General features: G+C 39.6%; 1 protein-coding gene across 1 annotated transcript in view; it reads right to left on the bottom strand.

The window, feature by feature from the left end:
• Positions 1-17399, bottom strand: part of LOC100972187 (uncharacterized) — a 190938-nt gene that overhangs the window by 142669 nt on the left and 30870 nt on the right. Inside the window, exons 5-10 of the mRNA XM_034962679.4 lie at positions 15930-16043; positions 15261-15455; positions 14016-14169; positions 12837-12994; positions 8658-8810; positions 6069-6170 (exon numbers count right to left, since the gene is read on the bottom strand). Of these exons, the coding sequence (XP_034818570.4) occupies positions 6069-6170; positions 8658-8810; positions 12837-12994; positions 14016-14169; positions 15261-15455; positions 15930-16043 (876 nt within the window). The remainder of the gene's footprint in view (positions 1-6068; positions 6171-8657; positions 8811-12836; positions 12995-14015; positions 14170-15260; positions 15456-15929; positions 16044-17399) is intronic.

Here is a 17399-nt window from a genome sequence, read left to right as displayed (position 1 = left end):
CAGACTAACAGAGGTTTCTCAGCAAAACCTTACGGACCAGAAGAAAATAGGATGATATATTTAAAGTGCTGAAAGAAAAGAAAAACTGCCAGTCAAGAGTACTATTCCTAGCAAAGTTAACCTTCAGAAATGAAGGCAAAATAAAGTTTTTCCCAGACAAGGAGAAAATGGGGAATTTATCATCACTAGACTGGCTTCGCAAGAAATATAGAAGTCCTGCATCTGGAAGTGAAAGGACAATAACTACCCTCATGAAAACAGACAAAAGTATAAAAGTTACTGATAGAGCAGATACACATAAGAAAGAGAAGGTAATCAAATCTTTTTGCTACAGAAAACCACCAAACTGAAAATATAAACAATAAGAAAGGAAACAGGAACAAAGACTATATGAAACAACCAGAAAACAACTAAGAGAATGACATGAGTAAGCCTTCACCTATCAACAATAACCTTGAATATAGTTTAAATTCCCCAATTAAAAGACATAGACCGTCTGAATTGATTTTTTAAAATGATCCAATTATATGCTGCCTAGAAGAAACTCACTTCATCTGTAAAGACACATAAACTAAAAAAAAAAAAAAAAAAAAAAGGGATGGAAAAAAACATTCCATGCAAATGGAAGCCAAATGTGAGCAGGTGTAGCTATACTTACATCAGATAAAATAGATTTTAAGTCAAAAACGGTAAAAAGAGATAAAGTTTATTAAATAATGACAAAGGGATCAATTCAGCAAGAGTATATAGTAATTATAAATATATATACACCCAACACCAGAGCACCCAGATATTTAACCAAATATTATTAGATCTAAAGGGAGAGATAGACTCCAATACTATAATAGTTGATGCCTTCAATACCCCACACTCAGCACTGGAGAAATCATCTAGATGGAAATTCAACAAAGAAATATCAATCTTAAATTGCACTATAAACAAATGGACCTAATAGACATTTACAGAACATTTTAACCAACAGTTACAGAATACATATTCTTCTCATCTGCACCTGGAACACTCTCTAGGATAGACAAAATGTTAGGCCACAAAAAAAGACTCAAAAAATTTTTTAAAAATCAAAATTATATTAAGTATCTTTTCAGACCTCAATGGAATAAAACTAGAAATCAATAACAAGGGAAACTTTGGGAACGGCACAAACTCATGGAAATTAAACAACATGCTCCTGAATGACCAACAAATCAATAAAGAAATTCAAAAGCAAATTTTAAAAATGTATTGAAACTAATGAAAATAGAAACACAACATGCTGGCCAGGCGTGGTGGCTCACACCTGTAATCTCAGCATTTTGGGAGGCCAAGGCAGGCAGATCACCTGAGGTCGGGAGTTCAAGACCAGCCTGGCCAAAATGCTGAAACCTCATCTCTACCAAAAATACAAATTTAGCCAGGCTTGGGGGCAGGAACCTGTAACCCCAGCTACTCAGGAGGCTGAGGCACGAGAATTACTTGAACCCGGGAGGTGGAGGTTGCAGTGAGCCAGGATCACGCCACTGTACTCCAGCCTGGGTGACAGAGTGAGACTCCATCTCAAAATAAAAATAAAAATAAAAAAAAGAAAAGAAACATAACATACCAAAACCTATCGGATACAGCAAAAGCAGTATAAGAAGGAAGTTTATAGCAACAAACACCTACACCAAAAAGTAGTAAATTTTGAAAATAACAACCTACTGATGCACCTCAAGGAACTAAAGAAGCAAGAACAAACCAAATCCAATATAAGTAGAAGGGAATACATAATAAAAATCAGGGCAGAAATAAATTAATTAAAAACTAAAAACAATACAAAAGATCAATGAAACAAAAAGCTGACTTTTTAAAAAGATAAACAAAACTGAAAAACCATTAGCTAGACTACCTAACAAAAAAAAATCTGAATAAATCAAATTAAAAATGAAAGAGGAGACATTAAAACTGATACCACAGAAATACAAGGACTAGGCCGGGCACAGTGGCTCACACCTGTAATCCCAGCACTTTGGGAGGCTGAGGTGGGTGGATCACCTGAGGTCGGGAATTCGAGGCCAGCCTGACCAAAATGGAGAAACTGCGTCTCTACTAAAAATACAAAATTAGCCAGGCATGGTGGCAGGTGCCTGTAATCCCAGCTACTCGGGAGGCTGAGGCAGGAGAATTGCTTGAACCCGGGAGGCAGAGGTTGTGGAGAACCAAGATTGCGCCATTGCACTCCAACCTGGGCAACAAGAGCGAAACTCTGTCTCAAAAAAAAAAAAAAAAAAAAAAAAAAAAAATACAAGGACCATTAAAGACTATTATAAACAACTATAGGCCAACAAATTGGAAAACCTAGAGGAAATGGGTAAACTTCTGGACACATGCAACCTATCAAGATTGAACCAGGAAGAAGTAGAAAACCTGAACAGATGAATAACAAGGAACACAACTGCATCAGTAATAAAAAGTCTCTCAACAAAGAAAAGCCAAGAACGGGATGACTTCATTGCCGAATTCTACCAAACTTTTAAAGAATTAACGTGGATTCCTCTTATACTACTCCAAAAACATGAAAAGGAGGGAATTCTTCCAAATTCATTCTACAAGGCCAATATTACCCTAATACAAAACCCAGACAAGGACAGAACAACAAAAAAGAAAACTACAGGCTGATATTCCTGATGAACATAGATGCAAAAATCTTCAACAAAACAGTAGTAAACCAAATCCAACAGCGCACCAAAAGATTAATACACCATGATCAAGTGAGATTTATCCCAGGGATCCAAGGATGATTCAATATACACAACTCAATAAACTTGATACATCACACAAAGAGAATGAAGAACAAAAATACATGATCATTTCAATAGGCACAGAAAAAGCATTTGATAAAATTCAACATCCCTTCATGATAAAAACTCTCAACAAATTAGGCATAGAAGAAATTTACCTCAGCACTATAAAGTCTACATATGACAAACCTACAACTAACATTATGAGGAAAAGTTGAAAGCTTTTCCTCTAATAGTTGGAACAATATAAATGTGCCTACTTTCCCCACTACAATTTGACACTGTACTAGAAGTCCTAGCCAGAGCAACTAGGCAAAACTAAAAACAAAGGGCATTCAAATTGGAAAAAAGGAAGTCAAATTGTCTTTTTGAAGACAATGTGATCTTATATGTGGAAAAACCTAAAGACTTTGCCAAAAACTCTTAGAACTGACAGACAAATTTAGTAAAATTTCAGGATACAAAATCAACATACAAAAATTATTGGCATTTCTATACACCAATAACAAACTAGCTGAAAAAGGAACCAAGAAAGCAATTACATTTTCAATAGCTATAAAAAATATTATGTAGGAATAAAATTAATCACGCAGGTGAAAGATCTCTACAATAAAAACTACGAAGTACCAATGAAAGAAATGGAAGAAAACACAAAAAATGGAAAGAAATACCATGTTCATAGATTGAAAAGATTAATATTGTTAAAAATGACCATGCCCAAATTGATCCACAGATTCAAAGCAATCCCTATCAAAACACCACTGACATTCTTCACAGAAATAGAAAAAATAATCCTAAAATGTGTACGGAACCACAAAAGACCCAAACAACCAAAGTAATCCTGATCAAAAAGGACAAAGCTGGTGGCATCACATTATCTGACTTCAAAATATACTATAAATATACTGTAACTAAAGCAGCATGGTACTGGCATAAAAACAGGTACATGGATCAATGAAACAGAATAGAGAACCCAGAAATAAATCCTCACATTTATAGTCAAGTGATTTTTAACAAAGGCACCAAAAACATACATTGGGGAAAGAACAGTCTCTTCAATAAATGGTGCTGGATAAACTGGATATCTGGATATGCAGAAAAATGAAACAAGACCCTTCTCTCTCCATATACAAAAATCAACTCAAAATGGATTAAAGATTTAAATATAAGACTCTGAACTATAAAACTATTAGAAGAAACTATAAGGAGAAACACTTCGGGACATTGGTCTGGGAAAATATTTTATGGATATAATCTCCAAAGCATAGACAACAAAAGCAAAAATAGACAAGTGGGATTATTTCAAACTAAACACACACACACACACACACACAAATAATCTGATCCAGAAATGGGAAAATTATCCTGAATGGATATTTCTCAAAAGAAAGTATGCAAATGACCAACAAGTATATGAAAAAATGCTCAACATCACTAATCATCAAATGCAAATCAAAAACCACATTGTGATATAATCTCATTCCAGTTAGAATGGCTATTAACAAAAAGACAAAAAAAATCAAATTCTGGCAAAGATGCAGAGAAAAGACAACTCTTATACACTATTGGACTTATAAATTACCATAGCCATTATTGAAAAAAGTATGGAGGTCCCTCTAAAACCTATAACTAGAACTACCACATGATCCAGCAATCTCACTATGGTGTATAAATTTTTAAAAAAGGAAATCAGTATATTGAACAGGTATCTGTACTCCCATGTTTATTGCAGCCCTATTCACAATAACCAAGATAAAAGTATCCATTAACAGATGAATGGATAAAGAAAATGTGTTATATATACCCAGTGGAATACTATTTGGCCGTAAAAAGAATGAGATCCTGTCATTTGCAACAACACTGATGAGCTTGGAGGGCTTAATGTTAAGTGAAATAAGCCAGGCACTGAAAGGTAAACACATGTTCTTACTCAGGTTCTCCACATGTTCTTACCCATTTTCACAAGCTAAAAAAGTTGTTCTCATAGAAGCAGAAAGTAGAATAGTGATTATTAAGGCTGAGAGGGTGAGGGTGGGATAGGGAGAGATTGTTTAAAGGATACAAAATTATCAGTAGATAGGGAAAATAAGTTCTTGCATTCCATAGCACTGTAACGTGACTGTAGTTAACAATAATTTATTGTATATTTTCAAATAATTAGAAAAGGGGATTTTGAATATTCCCAGGGCAAATAAATAATAGATGTTTGAGAAGATGGATATGCTAGTTACCTTGATTTGATAATTATATACTGTATGTATCAAAATATCACTCTGTACCCTATAATTATGTACAATTTTTGTCAATTAAAATATTTAAAAAAATAATTTAGTTGAGTATTTTGTTTCACAGATAAAGAAGCTAAGGCTCAAGGAGGTTACATGACTAGACAAATATCACAGGGAGTTGATGTTAAAGCTGGACTAAAATTCAGTTTTTTGGGTTTTGTTTTTGGTTTTTGTTGTTGTTGTTGTTTTGTTGTTGTTATTGTTGTTTGAGACAGAGTCTCACGCTCTCACCCAGGCTGGAGTGCAGTATGCAATCATGGCTCACTGAAACCTTGACCTCCTGGGCTCAAGCAATCCTCCCACCTCAGCTTCCTGAGTAGCTGGGACTACAGGTGTGTTTCACCACACCTGGCTAATTTTTAAAGAAAATAATTTGTAGAGACAGGGTCTCTTTTTGTTGCCTACGCTGGTCTTGAACTCCTGGGCTCAAACAATCCTCCTGCCTTGGCCTCCCAAAGTGCTGGGATTACAGACATGAGTCACTGTGCCTGGCCCTAAAGTCCAGCTTTTTGACAATTTTTTATTCTCTACTGAAAGCTAACAGGATTTTTAAAGTGTGGCAATTAGATTATAAAGTTTAAAATAAGGCCAGGCATGGTGGCTCACGCCTGTAATCCTACAATTTTGGGAGGCCGAGGTGGGCAGATCACTTGAGGTCGAGAGTTCGAGACCAGCCTGGCCAACATGGTGAAACCCCATCTCTACTAAAAATACAAAAATTAGCTGGGCATGGTAGTGCACGCCTGTAATCCCAGCTGCTAGGGAGGCTGAGGCAGGAGAATCGCTTGAGCCCAGGAGGCAGAGGTTGCAGTGAGCCGAGATCACGCCACTGCACACCAGCCTGGGTGACAGAGCAAGACTCTTGTCTCAAAAAAAAAAAAAAAGTTTCAAATAAAGCCGTCATAGTGAATCCATGCCAACATTTTTAAAAAGGGAAAGAAAATTGCATATTTTGAGAATGATTTTAGCAAACATCTACATGGAAACATGGTTATTTTCTCACCTTCAAAAACTTTGCTTGGAGTTGCAATAATGCATCTGTTCTTCTCCGTTCTTTTAATTTAGTCAAAAGCTTCTTTTGCCATGGATCACATTTTGGCTTGATCTAGTGGACAAACATGTTCACATAAAGTTACAACATAACAGAATGATTCTCAATAAAAGTTGCAAGCAAAGAGATTCAAGGACCTTCTGAAATGGTATCTGGCTTTGGTGCTAGGTTGGCTAGGACAAGTGAGCTTTTGGAAAGGGTCTTCATGGGTTCACAGATCCATTGAAGGAGACAGCAGCACCAGTTCCTGTTGGTGCCTGGCCTATAAGATGCAGTAGATCTATCTGGGATGACACCATACCACCCACAAGCAGCAGGGACCCTAAATCCATCAGAGTTGGTCATTGCACTTTATTTACAGGGCAAAAGAAAGTTCACCCACAGACTCCATGTGACTCCACATTTAAAACATCTTTCATATTAATAAACTGTATTTCAAAAATAAGTTCTGTTGCTGTAAACACCATTAACACTCAAATTTATATCTCAGCCCTAAACTCCAGCCTATTATATCCAACTACTCCTTTGATATCTATTCTTGGATATCAAGTGTAACAATCTAAAACAGAAAGTCTGGCTTCCCTTACAGGGACTACCTTGTTCCTCAAGCACTAGATGGAACTAGGAGCAATCTTTGATTTCTCTCAGTCCATCCTGATTCACTCCTATGGTCTGAATGTGTTCCTCTAAAATTTAAATGTTGAAACCTAACCCCCAAGGTGATGGCATTAGTAATAGAATTTGGGGATGTGATTAGATCATGATGGTAGAGCCCTCATGAACAGTATTCATGCCCTTACAAAAGAGGCCTGAGGGAGCTTGGCTTTTTTCTTCCACCATGTGAGGACACAGGGAGAAGCAGAAGCCTGTAGCCTGGAAGAGGACCTTCCAGAACTTGACCATGCTGGCCCCCTGATCTTGGACTTCCCAGCCTCTAGAACTGTAAGAAATATATTTCTGTTCTTTATAAGCTACCCAGTTTATGGTATTTTGTTAAAGCAGCCTGAATAGACTAAAACAGTCATACAAAATTTATTTGATTTTATTTTAATTTTTAGATGGAGTCTCACTCTGTCACTAGGCTGGAGTGCAGTGGCGCAATCTCAGCTCACTGCAACCTCCACCTCCCAGGTTCAAGCGATTCTCCTGCCTCAGCCTCCCAAGTAGCTGGGACTACAGGCGCACGCCACCACGCCCAGCTAATTTTTGTATTTTTTTTTTTTTAGTAGAGAGGGGGTTTCACCATGTTGGCCAGGATGGTCTCGATGTCTTGACCTCGTGATCCACCCACCTTGGCCTCCCAAAGTGCTGGGATTACAGGTGTGAGCCACTGCACCTGGCCAAGATTTTTCTTTTCTTCATGATACAATCAATCCTTGTTGTTTGTGGATTCCATGTTTGTGATTTTGCCTACTATCTAACATTTTTTGTGACTCAAAACTCAATACTAGTAGAGTTTTCACAGTCACTCATAGGCGTGTGCAGGGTGGTAAAAATTTGAATCACTCAATGGGCATATTCTCAACTCAGTTTGAACAAGGCAACGCTCTGCCTTCTTGTTTCTGCTCGCATATTACAAACAAGGATCCTTTTGTGGTCCATTTAGTGCCACATTCTTCACATTTTTATGCTTTTTGGTGGTCATTTTACTGTTGAAAATGGTCCCCATGGGTAGTGCCAAAGTAATGTCTAATGTTCCTAAGCATTAGAAGGCTGTGTGATGTACCTTTTGGAAAAAATACATGTGTTAAATAAGCTTCATTCAGGCATGAATTATAGTGCTGTTAGTCATTAGTTCAATATTAATGAATCAACAATATATTTTAAATAAGATGTCTTTAAACAGAAACACACGTAAAACAGTTATGTATTGATGAGTGTTCCGACGAGAGGTTCACAGGAACTAACTCTATTTCCCCTAGGGGTAACGATTCAATATTTGCTAACTCAGTGTTCCTGGTGACTTTCCAGAACACAACTACCTTGAATAACAAGAATTGACCATAGTTAGCACTACCTAAAATCATCTTATTTAGTCTGCTTACTTGCATATTGTTTGTGAACTGTGTATCTCCAGCATGAACGGCCACACCTGATATACAATATGTACCAAATAAATAGTTTTTGACTCAACGGTTGGATTTACACAAGTCAATCACACCCTTGGATAGTAAGCTTAGCTCTTGCCAAGTATCTGAGATCATTAGTAATAAGCAGGGAGTTTGGGCCCATTAGAGTGGGGTACAGGCATCTGGAGAACCTTCAGAGAAGGCAGATTAGCATAGCAAACTTCGATATAGAGCCAAGGCAGGCAAAAAGCTGGGACAGTGTGGCACACAAGGCCAGGTTCTCTAAGTTGCCTCCCTTGAGGACAGGGAAGCATCTCCCCTATTCAAAGAGGACAGTTTGCTGAGGGCACTAAGGAGAGGGAACAACAGGGACTACATAAACCTGGTGTTGCCAGGTTGCCTAGCCTGCTTAGATGACACTGTGACACTGCTGACATCACTGATAGATGACTATCACCACGAGTCTCTTTACCTTTATGAAGGAAATCCAGTTGGCTCTCTTTTTCAGGGTCATTCTGGGTCCTGCCAAACCCAAATTATCTGCTTTAGCTGTTCCAGCTTCATAGTCTGGAAACATTTGCAATCTCTGTTGCTCCATGAAGACGCTTTGAAATTTTTGGGAAACCTAAACAGGATGAAGTGAGAAGTGGAATCCAGAAAAAAAGTCTCAGAGAGTGGGCAATTTCAAAAACAGCTACTGATTGTCTTTGAAATAGCCTTGGAATCAAACTAATTTATAAAACACAACTCTGTGATAGTGACAAGACCTTAAATTGGCATACCTGTGTGGCACATGTTCTCAGTCAGCTCATTACCATAACTGTGTGTATTACCTGTTCTGAATGTCTGCTCCAGAGATTGGAAATATATTAATGCATTTATATATATATATATTGAACTGGAACCTAAATATAAGTGAGAAGTAAATTGTCCACCTTTGAAAATGCATTCACTTTTTCCGACCACCCAATAAACTATTATAGACTAAATAAGGATTAAATAAATCCTGCTCTCAGAGGCCTGACGATGCTAGAACCTGTTAAACTCTTTAAGGCATCTCAACCTATTCCCTTCATAGCTTACTTTCAGACTGAGGCTACAAGTGCTTTCTACGACATCGGTTCCTACTGTCAAAATGCTGAACATTCCTTCTTTCCCCTCCAGTGTGGGCCCCTGTGGTGGCACCTTCATCACTGTACTTGCCACGTTGTGTCAGGATTTCCTCACTACACGGTGAGCCCCATTCAGGGCATAGACTATGAATGTCAAGAATTCACCACATGGTGATGGCCACACAACAATGTGAATGTACTTAACGCCACTGAACTGAACACTTACTAATGGCTAAAATGGTAAATTTTGTTATGTTATTTTACCACTCATGTGTGCACATGTACACACACAGTAAGAAACTACCACAGTGCTGACACATACTAGGGCCTCAACAGAGGTTTCTGGAATGAGTGAGCAAATTTGTGAGTCACAGAGCTGAAGATTCTTCTAGTAATAATGCTACTACCTCTGAGGTTGTGCTATCCAATGCTGTTGCCCCTAGCAACATGTGGCTGTTTAACATTATGAATTAATTAGAATTAAATAAAATTTGAAATCTAGTTCTTGAGTTGCGCTAACCACATTCCAAGTGCTCAGATAACTATTAGTGTATGTGACTAGTGGTTAACATGGGACAGTGCAAAGGCAGAACACATCCATTGCTTCTGGAAGTTCAGTGAGACAGTGCTGGTCTACGACTGGGTTGGCAAACTTCTTAAAGGGCCAGATGGTAGGTGTTTTAGCCTTTATTGACCACAAGGTCTCTGTCACAACTACTCAAGTCTGCTGTTGTAGTGTGAAAGTAGCCATAGAAAATACATACATGAATAGGCACGGCTGTTGCTAGGGTCTGAATGTTTGTGTCCCCACAAGATTCATGTGTTGAAATCCTAACCACAAAGTGATGGTATTAGGATATGGGAATTTGGGGAGGTGATTGGGTCATGAAGGTGAAGTCTTCAGGAATAGGATTAGTGCCCTTATAAAAGAAGCCTGAGAGACTCTTGCCCTTCTACCATGTGCGGACACAGCGAGAAGGCACCACCTATGAGCCAGAAAGCGGGTCCTCACCAGACATCAGACTACCTTGATCTTAAACTTTCCAGCCTCCAGAACTGTAATAAATAAATTTCTGTTGTTTAGAAGCCACTCTGTTTATGGTATTTTGTTATAGCAGCCTGAATGAACCTAAGACTGCTGTATCCCAAAACAACCGTATTTTAAGAAAACAAGTGGGGCTGTAGTTTGCTGACCCTGCTCTTAGGCATTAGAGTATCAGAATAAACAGCACCTAAACATAGGAACTCTTCCTAGGCAAAAAAGTTGATGTAATGTGACTAGTTATCTTGGAACACAATTAGTATTTCACATAATACTATCATAAGAAAATTAAAAGTGGAAATTATCATCATAAAAAGGAGACAAGCTGTTCTTTGGGAACAACATGGCTTTGTTGGAGTGCTCCGCCAGACTTGTGTTCACTTGTTTATCATTAATAATAGTCTCCTGGGCCGGGCGTGGTGGCTCATGCCTGTAATCCTAGCACTTTGGGAGGCCAAGGCGGGTGGATCACCTGAGGTCAGGAGTTTGAGACCAGCCTGGCCAACATGATGAAACCCCCATCTGTACTAAAAATACAAAAAATTAGCTGGGCATGGTGGTGGACGTCTGTAGTCCCAGCTACTCAGGAGGCTGAGGCAGGAGAATGGCGTGAACCCAGGAGGCAGAGCTTGCAGTGAGCGGAGATTGTGCCACTGTACTCCAGCCTGGGCAACAAAGCAAGACTCCATCTCAAAAAAAAAAAAAAATAATAATAATAATAATAATAATAGTCTCCTGGGCTATAATTAACTTACATTTATTTTGGTTCTTCTTAAACACCATCATATTCTGATTCTGTGTTTTGCCTATCATAATCCTTCATGATAATAAGGGGAGGACACTCCCACAGAAACACTCTGCTGGAGACAGTGCTGCTGGTGGCATGAAAAGAAAGGCAAAAGCTAAACATCATCACCTTCAAGGAAACAAGAAGACATGTGATACCACTGGTTCCAGTGAGCTTAAAGAGGTTGTGTTACATACTAATAAAAATCATGCTGGGCCAGGCGCAGTGGCTCACGCCTGTAATCCCAGCTCTTTGGGAGGCCGAGGCGGTGGATCACTTGAGGTCAAGAGTTCAAGGTCAGCCTGGCCAATGTAGTGAAACTCTGTCTCTACTAAAAATACAAAAATTAGCTGGGCATGGTGGCGCATGCCTGTAATCCCAGCTACTTGGGAGGCTGAGGCAGGAGAATTGCTTGAACCTGGGAGGTGGTGGTTGCAGTGAGCTGAGATTGCGCCACTGTACTCCAGCCTGGGTGACAGACCGAGACTCTGTCTAAAAACAAAACAAAACAACCTCCCCCCACCCCACACACACACACAAAATCCTGGTATAATTACGCTGGAACAAATGGAAATGCAAGTGGAATTTCAAACTCAAGCAAATGGTGATAGCACAGACAGTAGCTTACTTCTTACGTAAAGAGCATTCAAAACTATTCAGATCTTATTTTTACATGTTTGGATCCATCAATCTCTTATTTTTACCTAGCAAATATATACACTTGCAAATAATATACAGTTAGAGCGTTATTGTTGAAACTTTTGTTATTATAAATCTGAAGCTTGGCCAGGTGCGGTGGCTCATGCCAGTAATCCCAGCACTTTGGGAGGCCAATGCGGGCAGATCACCTGAGGCCAGAAGTTCAAGACCAGCCTGGCCAATATGGCAACCCCATCTCTACCAAAAATACAAAAATTAGCCAGGTGTGTCTGAGGCAGAAGAATCTCTTGGACCCAGGAGGTGGAGACTGCATTGAGCTGAGATTGCACCACTACACTCCAGCCTGGGTGACAGAGCAAGACTCCATCTCAAATATTTTTAAAAATCTGAAGCTATCTACCTATAGTCCTATTTTTCTCTTTCAAACAAGTTTTTTTTTTTTTTTTTTTTGAGACAGGTTTTCACTATGCTGCCCATCCTGGGCTCAAGTGATACCCCGCTTCAGCCTCCCAAAGCGCTGGGATTACAGGCATGAACCACACACCTGGCCCCCTTTGAAACAAGTTTTAACATGGCTTTTGATAATATGAGTTGTTTTCATTTCAGGAAGTACAACACTGTGTTATAGCAGAGAAGACTGCATGACTTTAAACATCACTACACAATGTACCCTCTATTAAATATAAAGCATTTTGTCAATAAGGAAAGCTATTGCAATATATTTTGAGAATTAGAGGGCTTTAGATAATTGACAACTCTGCCATGCAAATTTGCCAAATCTTTACATCATCTACTATAGACTGTACACTACTTTTGCTTTAAGTTCTGCAGAAAAACAAGTCCTGAAATCCTTCTGGGTTCACTATTTGAGTCCCATTACTCTTACAGAGGAAGCTTTTCCTAACTGCTAATCAAAATTTCACCTATTACTACTTTACAAGATCACTCTTGAAACAATTGTTGGTAGTAAAAGGTGCAACTTTGTGGAAAATACCAGTGCTTTCTTTCATGAACACCTATATTTGTATTAAGAAAGAGTGTATCAAATACCAAGGAAAAAAGTTCCATTTCCTTAGCAGAGTCCCAGAGCTCTTCTACGTCATATGGGATACTGAAATGGGAGAGCAGGAGCTTCAGCTGAGGTTTCAGTTCTCCTGTTTCTGTTGCATGTTGGGGGAGGACAAAAGCAGCTTCTGTTCTCATTGGCCCTGAGGAAAACCAAAATCAAGAGCATTAAGACCAATGAATACTGTCAGGGAGAGAAAATGGAGAGTCCTTTGAGACAGGTAGAAGTAGGAGCTCCTCTACTGATGGGATGCCCATTCTGCTCCTTTCCCAACATTTTCTGCCACAATTTATAGTCTGCACCCTACTTGGCCAGGTGGATCTGACAAATCCTTGGAGCTGGGCTTTTGTAGGAGGCAGCAAGGACTCCTTGCCGTCTCACAGCCTACAGGAGAAACCCAACAGACCTTTTGGGGAATGGCTTGGAGCAGAATTGCCTATAGTGCTTTCTGGTAAATGAAGAACATTATTTATAAATTTATCCAACAAATTAGAAGAAGGTGAGAGCCTTCAGCTGTTTTCACATGGCTAACTCCCCCTCATCTCTAAGGACCCAGTTTGGACTCCCCTCCTTCAAGAAGCCTTCTCAGATGCCCCACAACCAGGGTTGGCTGCCTCTCCCAGGCATTCCCGGGACACTCTGTGCATCCAAGCAAGAATGTCACTCAGAGTAGAAATCTTAACAGGTTTCTTAGTCATCTGTAACACAAGGTAAGGGCAGGAAAACTGCATTAATTTTATTCAGATGAAGAAATTATTTTAGATTTGTGTAATATGAAAACTGGAAGGAGCCTTAGAGATCACTGATTCTGAAAGGTTTGTTATGGAGATGACCAAATTGAGGCCCAAGGAGATAAAATGCAGGCCCACAGTGAGGCCAGGACAGGAACAAGCCTAGAGCCCAGTACTGCTGACTTCAAGTCCATTTTTTTCTCTCACTCTTAACTTGCTAATTATAAAGACGGAGATTAAAACATGTCTTAAAAAGTGTTTGTTATTTTTTCCCATCTGAAAATATTAAACTAAGACTTGTTTATTAAGGAGAGAAAAACTTTCGGTATATAGAACAATTTTTAGCAAGATCATGGGACAACCAGCATAAGTCTAAAATTACAATCTTCTTTGCTCCACATTACCCGAGGGGAAAGAAGACTAATTTCTTACCAGAAATGCTGATATCCACAGGGTCAGGAGATGCAGAACCCTGAATGTCAGGGTCAATGTCATTGACACAGACATTTTCATTTTTCTGACCAACTTCAGTGACTTGGTTGAAAGCTAAACTCAGCACTTTGGAGATGGGCAAATACTGGAGGGCCTATAGAAGGGCAAGACCAAGAGGCCAAACATCAATACAATTCTCACAGAAGCTTCCAGACTCAGGTTCAGGAGCAGCCCTTTGCTTTGGGAGAGAAGAAAAGAAGTAGAGGTGGAGCCTCAGTAACCTGCCCAATGATAAGGGGCTACATTTGGAGCTCGGAGACCTAGTACTGTTACTGACTCTGAGTGGCCTTAACCTCCAAACAGGTCTACTTTGATCAAGGACCCAAAGTGGACAAGGCACTGTGTGGGGTGCTAGGGAGACAAAGAGGAATAAGACAGGATACAACCTCAAAGAGCTCACGGTTTACTAAAGACCCAGACTTATAAGCAGATCGTTATAACACCATGTGACTGGTGAGAAATGTATCAGAGGCAGTGCCCATAGTGGCTGGCTGGGTGCGGGGAAAGGACGAAGCCAGTTTCCGATTTGGGCAATTCCATGCATGATGGTGTCTCTGAGCTAAGGCAGAGAGAAGTAGGAAAAGATATGGGTAGAAAAACAATAATCTTTCCAAAATGGAAATGTGATCATGTCACTCCTTTCTGATGCCTCTAGCCTGACTTAGAGCCTCTCTGTGACTCTCTTTACCCTATGCTTACACTTATCCTGTTCTTTTTTACCCCGTTGTATTTCAGTTGAATATTTACTTACCCATATCCCTACCAGCCGAGAACCCAGTTACTTTTCAGCAAAGGCCATATCTTTGTTGCATGCCTAGGACAAGTACCTGGCACATATTAGACCCTCATTAAACATCGCCTAATATTTAAAAAGTGTATCTAAATCAGAGAGCATAGATCCTGAACAAGATGATGAAGACAAGAACTTACAGAGTGAATATGAAATAGTACAACAGAGACATCTTTGAGAAAGCTAAATTATTTCAGTAGAATAAAGTTTCAAAAGAGAAAGATGTCTAAGGTTTCAAAGAAGAAATCCAGTGACCCATTATGTTTCTGTCATTTGTAGGGCAGGTGGAGTCCTGAAACAGTGACAATCTAAAACTAAGTGACAGATGTGAGAAAACAATGTACTGATCATCCCTAGAAGGGTGCCACATCATCACATCACTGTGTTTCACATACCTGCAGGTACTGGTGAACAGTCCCGAGAGAGTGCAGGTGGCACACTAACCACTTTGTGTAAATAGTCAGATCTTCCTGTGTCACCAAGTTAGGAGGATTGTTTTTTCCCATGAGGAAGTTTTCTCGAGCAACAGACAATCTTTCAGCTCTCTGAAGGGCGTCATTGTACTCCTGCATAATGTAGCCAACTTGTTTCTGTTTAAGAGAGATACAAAGATAGAACTTTGTTATTTGCAAGCCTTATGCTCTGTATCATTTGCTTCCAAGCATAGGGTAATGTTGTTTTGGGTCTAAATAAAGGGGTTCTTTGAATCCCAAAGTTCTTCTATATTCTGAATTTGACTTATAAGGGCAGTGGTCATATTCTTAGGACTTTGAAGGAGACAGACTCCAAGCAAAGAGTCAGTGCATAGGGATACTTATAACTGGAGTCGCTTCTGAACTTTTTACCTAAAGCTGAGGAAGCTAAGTCTGTGAAGAAAAATGCATTTCCTCTCATACAAAACTTCCTTCAAATTTTATTCTTAAGAATAGATTACCTTTACCATTACCTTCTGCCATAGGTAGAACAGGCGAGAAGGCACATCCATTAGTTTCTTTTCTATCTTTAGCTGTGACTTTTAAAAACATAAAAAAATAGCCCAGAGGTTCTGTTCATAGACTTCCTACCTTGTAAAGAGGATAAAGTTGCTCCATGATCTTACTGTGTTGGCAAAACCTCTTCCACCTAAGCATGTGTAAATATTTACTCTGGGCCAGCTGGGTAATTCTCTCTGTGTAATACTTTAACAACAAGAAAAATAAGCACTTAGAGAAGGAAGATTGAATAAAGTCTTAAGAACACTAACGAGGAAAATCAGTCTCTGGTTGTTTTGGAAAGATGCATTTTTCTTTCTTTCTTTCTTTCTTTTGAGACGGAGTCTTGCTCTCTTGCCTAGGCTGGAGTGCAGTGGCACGATCTCAGCTCACGGCAAGCTCCGCCTCCCGGGCTCACGCCATTCTCCTGCCTCAGCCTCCTGAGTAGCTGGGACTACAGGCGCCCGCCACCACGCCCAGCTAATTTTTTGTATTTTTAGTAGAGACGGGGTTTCACCGTGTTAGCCAGGATGGTCTCGATCTCCTGACCTCGTGATCCGCCCGCCTCGGCCTCCCAAAGTGCTGGGATTACAGGCGTAAGCCACCGTGCCCAGCCGGAAAGATGTATTTTTCTATATGAAGACCATAACAGTAAGAAGTCTGGCTCGGCCGGGCGTGGTAGCTCACGCCTGTAACCCCAGCACTTTGGGAAGCCAAGGCGGGTGGATCACCTGAGGTCAGGAGTTCGAGACCAGCCTGGCCAACATAGTGAAACCCCATCTCTACTAAAAATACAAAAAATTAGCTGGGCATGGTGGCGGGTGCCTATAATCTCAGCTACTCGAGAGGATGATGCTGGAGAATTGCTTGAACCTGGGAGGCAGAGGTTACAGTGAGCAGAGGTTGCAGTGAGCAGAGATCGCGCCATTGCACTCCAGCCTGGGCAACAAGAGTGAAACTCTATCTCAAAAAGACAAAAAAAAAGAAGTCTGGCTCAAGATAGTATTCAAATTGAAATAAAGTGAGTAGACATTTCTAAGTCTTTATGATCTGTTACCAAGTCAATAGATTTAAGCTAATTTCTCAGTTACCAAACAATTTTAGCAGTGACATAAAAGTCTGTCAAGTAATCTAAAGCTGAGCCTAAAATTTTTTATTAAAAATTGAACTTATGAGTCAAAAATACAGAGTACATTACAGGTAAGATTATAGCTTTTAACCTCAGATCAGAAATTTTATTTATACTTAAAAACAGTTAATTCTTTTGAAGATTTTCTTTCTGATAATAAAAATAATACTGGCTGTGATGGAATAACCAGAACCAGACTTACCCTTCTATCATAAACAACTAGAAAATTGGACACAATATACAAGGTAACTGTTTTCTGACACTGGACAATGGGCAATGCAGGACTCTGGTCCCTGAGAGAAGGAAACAAATCATGTAGGCCCTGCAATCACCTTAGTTTCATACCAGAAGACAGTTTCTGAGCCATGGAGCAAGAAAGGGAATCCTAAGCAGAGTAGATGATCTCTCTGAGTTAAAGAAAGAGAAACTGAAAT

Source organism: Pan paniscus, chromosome 5 (assembly GCF_029289425.2).
Source record: "Pan paniscus chromosome 5, NHGRI_mPanPan1-v2.0_pri, whole genome shotgun sequence".
NCBI classification, from domain to species: domain Eukaryota; kingdom Metazoa; phylum Chordata; class Mammalia; order Primates; family Hominidae; genus Pan; species Pan paniscus.
This window is presented reverse-complemented; position numbering and strand designations above follow the sequence as displayed.